Genomic DNA, 9,538 nt, shown 5'->3' with positions numbered 1-9,538 from the left:
AAAATGAGCAAAAGACAAATGAAATGTTTTGAAAATGAAGGCTTAGGAGAGGACAATAATGCCAAAACCAAAATATATAAAATCTCAAAGGAAAATGTGAAAGGATATAAGGTTCAAAACGAACTCCTAGAAGAGCTTCAAGATTGGATCTTTAAAAAATGAGAGGTGGAAGAAAAATTGAGAAAGGAAATGAGAGAAAGAATTGACAACTTAGAAAAAAAATTCACTGAGAAAACAACTCTCTTAAAAAGGAAGTACAAAAGCTCAGGGAAGAAAATAACCCCCCCCCCCAAGTTAGAATTGGACAAATGGATGTTAATGACTCCAGAAGACATCAGGAAATAATAAAAAAATATTAATGAAAAAACAGAAGAAAATCTGAAATATTTTACTCGAAAAACATCTTGCCTGGAAAATATGTCCAAGAAAGATAACCTAAGAATCCATGGATTAACTGAAAGCCATGATAAAAAAAAAGAACTTGGATCCCATATTATAAGAAATTTTCAGGGTTAACTTCCCTGATATTCTTGAACAGAAGGGGGAAATAGAAATTGAAAGGATTCATTGATTGCCTAATGAATGAGATCCCAAATTAAAAAAACAAACAACTATTCATTTTAGCTATCTGGTCTTATTAGTACAGAACTTTAAAAATTTTATATAATTAAAGGAAGAGACCTTGCAGATCATCTGGACCAATGGCATTATTTTACAAATGAGTAAACTGAAGCCCAGGGAAGCGACTGGCTCAAAGTTACTTGATTAAGAAGCCTTCAGAGGGGGGTTGAATATACCCTCTTACTCCTGAGTCAAAGCTTTCTCTACTGCACTATGCTTTCATTGAAGTTTTGACTTTGTCAGTTTGTAGCTAAAGTGGAGTGAAGAATATTATCAAAGCTGGACCCAGATCAAAGAAATGGTTGATAATAGAACCAGCATTTGAATCTTGCTACTCAATCTATTTCTCTTCCCACTGCCCTATGTTGGTTTACCTTGCAAGCAATAGATTGCATGGACTACAAAAGAGTAAATAACTTTGATAATTGTTAGTGGGAAAATGGTTAGGAAGCCAGGTTTTTCCCTCTCTCTAATCTAACTTTCTCATGGGTGTCAAATAGATCTTTCTGAAATGCAAGTCTGACCTTGACAGCTTAAGAATGGTCCCCTGCTCAAGCAACGTTGGTGGCTCCCCATTGCCTCTTTCTCTGTTTGGCAATTAAAATCCTTTACAATCTCACTTCAGCCTTCCTTTCTAGGCTGTTACACATTATTTCCTTTAATTCGCCTACATCCTAGCCTAATTGGGATATTTGCTATTTTCCCTTACATGGCAATCCATCTCTTGTCTCCATAACTTTCCTCAGTCTGTTGTTTCTGTCTCTAAGCTTGTATGAAGTCTTAGCTTAAGTGCCTCCCCCCTTTTTAGCACAGATTTTTATTCTTTTTTAAAAAATTAAGTTCTAATTTTTTCTCCTCCTCCAACTTCTACCCAAAGAGGAGACAAGAAAAAACAAAACATTCCATATATGATTAATAGTGCAAAAAACAATTCAAGAAAAAGAAAGGGGAAAAATATGTTTTGATCTGTACACTGAGGCCATGGCTTCTTTCTGGGGGCAAATAACATATTTCATCAAGGGTCCTTTGGGTTTCTGGCTGCTCATCGGGTTGATCAGTTACTAAATCTTTCACAGTTAATTATCTTTACAATATTGCTGTTACTATGTAGATTGTTCTTTTGGGCCCTCACTTAACTGCATCAGTTCACACAACTATTGACGTTTTTCTGAAAAGATCCTCTTCATCATTTTTTATAAGACAATAGTATCCCACAAAATTCATAGACTGTAATATGTTTAGCCAAAAATTCCCCAATTGATGAACATCCTCTCAGTTTCCAATTCTTTGCCACCACAAAAGGTGCTGTTATAAATATTTTTGTACATATGGATTCTTTTCCTCTTACTTTGAACCCCTTGAGGTATACTCCTAATAGTACTAGGTCAAGGGGTTTGCACAATTTAAAAGCCTTTTGGGCATAGTTCCAAATTGTTTTCCAGAAAGGTCAAATAGTTCATGATGCTACCAGGTGCCTGTTCCCTACATCCCTCCCAGCATTTGTCATTTCCTTTTATTGTCATCTCATTCAATCTGATGGGTATGTGCTGGTACCTCAGTGTTATTTTACTTTGCATTTTTCTCATTATTAGTGACTTCAAGCATTCTCATATGGTCAAAAACTTTGACCATTTCTCAATTGGAAAATGACTTTTATTCTTGTAAACTTACTGGTTCCCTATGCATTTTAGAAATAATTCCTTAAACCAAGAAACTTGTGGCAAAGATCCTCCCACCCACTCCAGTTTCCTGCTTTTCTTCTAATTTTGGCTGCATTGGTTCAGTTGATGCAAAAAAATTAATTTTATATAATCAAAATTATCCATTTTACCTCTCGTGAACCTCCTTATCTCTTGTTTGTCCATGAATTCTTTTCCTATTTATAGATCTGACAGGATATTATTTCTCTATTCCATTTATTTGCTTATAACACCTTTTAAATGTAAATTAAGCATCCATTTTGATCTTAGCTTGGTATAAGATGTGAGATGTTAATTTTTTACCTAGTTTTCACCAGACTATTTTGAAGTTTTGACAGAATTTTTTGTCAGATAGTGAGTTCTTGCTCTAATAGCTAAGATCTTCAGATTCATTAAATACTGGATTACTGTATTCATTGATTCTATATATTGTGTACCTAATCTATTCCACTGATCAACCTATTCTTGCTGCAAATTTTTTTTTGTGATTACAATTTTGTAATATAGTTTGTGATCTGGTACTGCTTGACCCTCTTCCTTTTCATTTATTTTCTTTGATTCTCTTAATACTTTTTCCTTTTGTTTCTCCAGATTAATCTTAACATTATTTCTCTAGCTCTATAAAGTGATTCTTTGGTAGTTTGATTGGTATAGAATCAAATAAATAAAATAATTTAGGCAGTGGTGTCATTTTTATTATATTGGTTCAGCCTGTCCATGAACAATTAATATATCTCTATTTAGATCTGTCTTCAATTGTATCAAGAATGTTTTGTAATTGTATTTATGTGTTTCTTGTGTATGCCTTGGCAGATAGACTTTTAAGTGTTTTATATTAACTATAGTTATTTTTAATAGAAATTGTTTTTCTTTCTCTTCTTGCTAGATTTTGTTAGTCATATATAGAAATATCAATAATTTGTGTGGGTCTATTTATATCTTACAATTTTAATATTTTATCTTTTACATATATATTTATTTACTATTTTACATCTTACTTAGCTTTGTTAATTGTTTCACTTAGTTTTTTAACTGACATATTAAAATTCTCCAGGAAAACTACCGTATCACTGAAAAAAGTGATAGCTTTATTCTTGTATATTCTTATTCCTTTGATTTCTTTTTTCTTCTCATTGCTATAGCTAGAATTTTTAGTACAATATTAAATAGTAATAGTGATAATGGATGTTCTTGCTTCACCTTTCATCATATTAGAAAGGCTCCTGGCTTATCCCCATTACAGATAATGTTTGCTCTTGGTGTAGATAGATACTACTTATCATCTTAAGGAATGCTATTTATTCCTGTGTTTTTTAGTGTGTATGAGTGCATGCACCCGCGTGCATGTGTCTGTGTGTGTGTGTTTAAACAGAAATAAGTGTATTTCATCAAAAGCTTTTTCTGCACCTATTTAAATAATAATATGATTTTTGTTGTTTTTGTTATTGATGTAGTTAATTATGCTAATCGTTTTCCTAATATTGAACTAGCTCTGCATTACCGATATAAATCCAATCTGGTCATAGCATGTGATCTTCATGATATATTACTATAATCTCCTTGCAGGTATTTATTAAAATTTTTTGCATCAATATTCATTAGGGATATTGGTTTCTTTCTATCATTCGATTCTCTCTGGCTTTAGTAGCAAGAATCTATTTGTTTCATAGAGGAAATCTGGTACTCTTTCTTTACTTTTTTTTTTTTTCAAGCAGTCTATGTAATATAGGAATTAATATTTCCTTAAATATTTGGTAGACTTGCCTGTAAATCCATCTGGTCCTGGGGTTTTTTCCCTTAGGAAATTCATTTGTAGCTTACTCAATCTCTTTGTCTAAGATAAGTTAAGTATTCTTTCATCTATGTAATTCATATTTTTCTAAATATTACTGCATTTCCTTTAGATTGTCGGTTTTATTGGCATTTAGTTGGGCAAAATAACTCTTAGTAATGGCTTTTGTTTCCTTTTTGTTGGTGGTAAATTCATCTTTTTTTATTTATGAAACTAGTAATTTGGTTTTTTTCCCTTTCAGATGCAATGCAGACATGTGTCATGAGTCCAGAAGTACATGTAGATTTACATGCCCATGTATGTCATGTCTATCTTGTTATGTGGGTTATTCCATGCTGCTATCCTCTACATTACAATCTAGACCTGCATATGCATGTGTTCCATGAGCTCAATCCTCTGCACATACATGCACATACATCAAGAGCCCAGATTTACACGTACGCATTTCCAGACCTACATATATATTGTTCACACTTGTCACAAGTCCAGACACATGTTTTTATATGTATCTAATATCTAATAACATATATAAACACATCCATAAATGTATAGATCCTCACGAAAAAACCCCAGGAGGTCAGTGCTATTATTGTGCCCATTTTACAGCTGAGAAAGCAGAGACAGGCAGAAGTGAAACGACTCGCTCAGCATCACAGCTAATGTCTGAGGCCCCATTTAAACTCAAGTCTTCCTGAATCCAAGACTAGTGGGCCAGCACTCTCCCCACTGTACCACCTAGTTATCTCTAGCCTAAGTACAGGATATCTTCCAGTATCTAAGATGAGAGAAAGAGTGGGCGACTGAATAGAAAATGTGGTGGGTTTAGATTTGGAGGACCCAAGTTCATATTTATGCTTTTCCATCTCTCACAGACGTGACCTTGGGCAAGTCATTTAATTTCTAGGTCTCTTTCTTTCTCTGTAAAATGAAGAGTTTGGAATAGAAGGCTTCGAAGACCCTTTGAGCCTCTGGATCTCTATTTTTATGGTCTCTAAGAGTCAAAAGTGTTACGGATCTGAATGCCCCAATGATTTCTTTGCCTCCACTTTTTTGGTGCCATCTGCATCCCCAATCTTTTGGTCAGGGGTCCCTAGACTTTCTCTAGCTTGTCTTCTCTGGTATCTACTTACAGGATAACTTTCACCACCTTATTCTTAAGGCTCAGAAAGCTTAAACATAGTTCCTGAGGTCATACAGAAAGTCATTGACTGATAACTTATGACCACTCTTTTGAGCTTCCCTTTTCCTCCCTTCAGACATATAGATAGTACCTAGTCTCCTGCAGCCCCTTTCTGTGTGGGTCCTGGATTTCGAGAAAAGATATTGCCTGGGGATATACAAGGCAGTAAAGGTTGGAGTCTTTTTTTTTTTTTTTAGAAAGAAAAGGTAGTTATTTGTGCCTAAAATGAGATGGAAAATAAGGTGTGGACTTTGAAGCAAGGGTGAAGACTCTGAAAGAGAGAGGGGAGAGAAAGAAGGTAAGGAGAATCGTAGAGAGTAGAGCAGTGAAAAGAGAGGAAAAAAGAAGAGGTAGAAAAGCATGAGTGGAGAAGAAAGGAAAAAAGAGGGAGGAGGAAAGAATGAGAAGGAAGGGAGAGAAGGAGAAGGAAGGGGGAAGAGTTGTTCTGTCTGTCCCCAGAAGACATCCTTGGAAGAATGAAGTTGGCAGAGAAGTAGACTTTGGCTTAACGTAAGGGAAAGCTTTCTAGTGGAATGGTATTCTTTTTGGGTAGTAAGTCTCTTGCCTTGCAGAAGACTTTTAGGTGAAGGTCTTCCAGGGGACACTGGATGATTAGTGTTAAGAGATAACCCAGAGGGAATTTCTTTTCAAATACAGATTGCACTAGATGACTTCTGATATCTTTTCCAACTCTGAGATTTTGTTACTCTGCCAGAAGAAAAAGGAAAGAGCGGGAAGAGGAGAAAAGAATGGAAAAGAGAGGAAGATGAAAGAGAAGGGAAGAAGTGAAAGAGGAAGAAGATGAAAGGAGAAAAAAGGAAAATCAGTGGAGAAAGGAAGGGAAGAGAGAGGTGAAGCACAGAGAGCAGAGAAAAAAAGTAAGAGACAGGTGGGAGCAGGTGAAGGAGGGTCCAGGAGAGGAGAAAGAAGAAAGAAGAGGAAAGAGGGAAACAAGACAGAGAAGGGAGAGGAGGAAGGAGAATGGAGGCAAATGGAATTCAAAGAAAGAAACAACAGAAAAAAATAAAAATGTTGACTTTCAACTGTGATGAAGAATCTTTCAACTGTTATAGAACACAGGTTGATTTTCTTAAGGAGCCAGGGGTCAGTTGGGAACCAAAAAAGGTGATTAAAATAAGAGAACAAGCTGCTCGCTGCCCCCAGTCACTTTGTCCCTTATCTCCGGTGGCCAGTTACAGGTTCTATGGCTTGAAAGATGGGTTAGCAGAGATCCAGAGCTTACAGAGTCTGACTCATCTCTGAGCTGGGATCTTGACTCTTGACTCTACAAGGGTCATCCAGGCTCTGCTACAACAGCTCCAAAAGGCAGCCTGTTCTCTCTGGGTTCAAATCCCAGGTTGGACACTTAATTCTCTATATGGCTTCAGACAAGAGGTTTCCCTTCTCTCAGCCTGTTTCCTCACTGTAAAATGAAGGGACTGAACCAGATGGTCTCTCCTCTCCTTCTAAGGCTCCTCCAAGCTCTGGAGATTTGTAAATGTGTGGAACTCTCAGATCCCACAGAAAGTCAGGGGCAAAACTGGGCTTAGAATCTAGGTCTCTCATCTCCCTCCTGAGTGATTCTCAGCATTACCCAAGACTGGCTTCTCTCCTTCCCAGAAAAAGCTAAAAATAATGATGATGACAATGACGATAAAAATGACAACGATGATGATGATGGTGGTGGTGATGGCGATGATAACAAAAACAAATCTCACCATCATCACACATTTCAAATTTTCCAATTGCTTTCTTCACAACATCCCTGTAATCTTATCCTCCAAAGAGATCAGAGAAAGAGGGAAAAGACCCACAGGTATAGAATTATTGATGGCTACTCCTTTTGTGATGGCAAAGAACTGAAATGAAAGAGTCGCCCATCAATGGTGTCACAGCAGAGCAAAATATAGTATATGAATATTTGTCGTTCAGTCGTTTCGGTTGTGTCTGATTCTTCATCCATTTCCTTATACAGCTTATTTTACAGATGAGGAAACTGAAGTAAATAGAGATAAGTGACTTGCCCAGGGTCACACAGCTAGGAAGTGTCTGAGGCCAGATTTGAACCGAGAGATGAGTTTTCCTGGCTCCACTGCACCACCTAGCTGCCTTATAGAAATGTAATCGGATGCAATTTTTCCATTAGAAATGACTTAAGAACTTTTTCCCAGAGAAACCTGGGAAGACATATAAACTGACGTAAGAGAACTGGTTTTATACAATAACATCACAAAGACAAAAAACAGTGTTAAAAGACTTAAAGAATTCTGATCTGTTTGTTGAACAAGGATCAGCCGCGTTGCGCCCACCTTCTTCCTCAGACGTGCGATGCAGAATGAGAGACCTTTCTAGACATGGACAATTCGGGAATTGACTGGTTTTGCTTCATGACGCCTTTTTGTTAAAACTCTGTTAGAATTTTGTTTTGTTTTGTTTTGTTTTTTCATTGGGAGGGGAGTAGAGATTATAAAGAGAAAATAAATGTTTACTAATTGAAAAAAATAAAGAGTTCATGTAAATACAACAATAATTCTGTAAGGTAGGCAGTACACTTAAGATTATACCCATTTCATAGATGAGGCCTGGGAAGATCAAACGACTTTTCCTAAGGACGCACAGCAAGTTATTGGCAAATAAGGTATCCAAACCCAGTTCTCCTGGCCTCAAATCCAATTTCTAATACACTTAAATCTGTTCTTTCTAACTCATAGAAGCCAGACCTGCTAGGGGAAGACTGGGGTAGGGGGACAATGACCAAGAAAAGAAAGAGCTTCCATTTTTAATTCTTGTTTTATTGAAGAAAAGAAAAGGAGAGAAAAAAATAGATTCCCCCCCTACCCCCATCCCTGTACACCCAACCCTGTTTCCCCTCTGGAGGGTGGGTGCTCTGGCCCTCTGCTCGGGAAGGCCAGGGTGCGGGAGGCTCTCTGCCTGGGCTTGGGGAGTAGTGTCCAAATACTCTCCCCTGGGGGAAGGATTTGGGGGAGTCTTAAAAAAGGATGTCCAGGGCTTGAGAGGTGAGGCCCGGGCTGCTCCTGGGAAAGCTGGCCTTTCTGACCACCAGTGTGTCCTTCCTCCCTGGCCAGAGGGTCCCGCAGGACTGAGAAGAACCAGCCAGGCGGCTTCTTTGTCTTCCACACCCACCATGAGAGCAGGCAGGGCCGAGGCCTAGGACCAGGTAGGGGCCCCCTCAGGGCCCTTGGAGGTCTTCCCCGAACCGCACGGCGGGTCCAGTCTCTCGGGCTCCTCTGCCTGGCGTTAGCAGGTTGGATGGTCCCTTTTGGCCAATGGCTGTCAGGCCTGCCACGGGCCCCCTCCCTGTTGCCCATCTCTGTGCCCCCCCCCTCCCAGAACCTAACACTACTGTATGTCCCAGAGATGCCGATCTCTGTGCCCCAGCCAGAGGCCAGGCTACGTGGCTCCGAGGCAGTTCCTTGGGGGGAACCAGTGTCGCCGCCTCCCTGCCCCAGCCCTCCCGAACCTGCCTCCACTCGGGGATCCTCAGGCCCGTGGGTCTTGGGGCCAGGCTCAGCAGGTTTTCTCCCAGGAGTCTGGAGCAGGAGGCGGTTTGGGGGAATGGGGTTCGGGGAAGAAAGATGAGTCCTGCCTCATCCCCAGCCCCAGGCCCCAGCTCAGACCTCGGTCTGGAGGTCAATAATGTCTTGTCCCACCAGAGGTATCGTGGCCCCGGTCTTTTCCCACTCCACGGTTTTGAGTTCTAGTGGAGAAGGGGGGAGCAGGTCTATCTCTTTTTTCACCCAGGCGGGCGTCGTCTGACCTTTCCGGACACTGTCCCAAGGTCTTCTGTTCGGCGTCTGCTGCTTCTCTGGCTGTAGGGGGTGAGAGACAAGGAGAAGACAGGGAAAAAGAAAGAGATGGGCAGAGACAACGAGAGATGGAGACAGAATGAGAGAAAGACAAAATCAGAGATAAGAGATAAAGACAGACCAAAATAGAGGAAGGAGGGGAGAGACAGACAGACAGAGAGACAGAGAGATGGAGAAGGGGGAGGGGGAGAGAGAGACAGAGACAGAGGGAGACAGAGAGACAGAGAAAGAGAGAGAAGAAAGAGAAAGAGAAAGAGAAAGTAAGAGACAGAGAAAGAGAGAGACAGAGAGAAAGAGAAAGAGAAAGTAAGAGAGAGACAGTGAGAGAAAGTAAGAGACAGAGAGAGAGAAGGAGAAAGTAAGAGAGAGAGAGAGAAGGAGGAGAGGGGGTGACAGAGGCAGGGACAGTGAGAGACAG

At 39.6% G+C, this 9,538-nt stretch overlaps 1 protein-coding gene across 2 annotated transcripts in view; it reads right to left on the bottom strand.

The window, feature by feature from the left end:
* Positions 1-8,791: 8,791 nt before the first annotated feature.
* Positions 8,792-9,538, bottom strand: part of ADGRB1 (adhesion G protein-coupled receptor B1) — an 83,197-nt gene continuing 82,450 nt past the window's right edge. For both annotated transcript variants that reach the window (XM_044658301.1, XM_044658303.1), the window contains exon 13: positions 8,792-9,123. In XM_044658301.1, coding sequence (XP_044514236.1) covers positions 8,926-9,123 — 198 coding nt within the window. In that variant the 3' untranslated portion in view covers positions 8,792-8,925. The remainder of the gene's footprint in view (positions 9,124-9,538) is intronic.

This window comes from Gracilinanus agilis, chromosome 1 (assembly GCF_016433145.1).
Source record: "Gracilinanus agilis isolate LMUSP501 chromosome 1, AgileGrace, whole genome shotgun sequence".
Taxonomy (NCBI): Eukaryota; Metazoa; Chordata; class Mammalia; order Didelphimorphia; family Didelphidae; genus Gracilinanus; species Gracilinanus agilis.
This window is presented reverse-complemented; position numbering and strand designations above follow the sequence as displayed.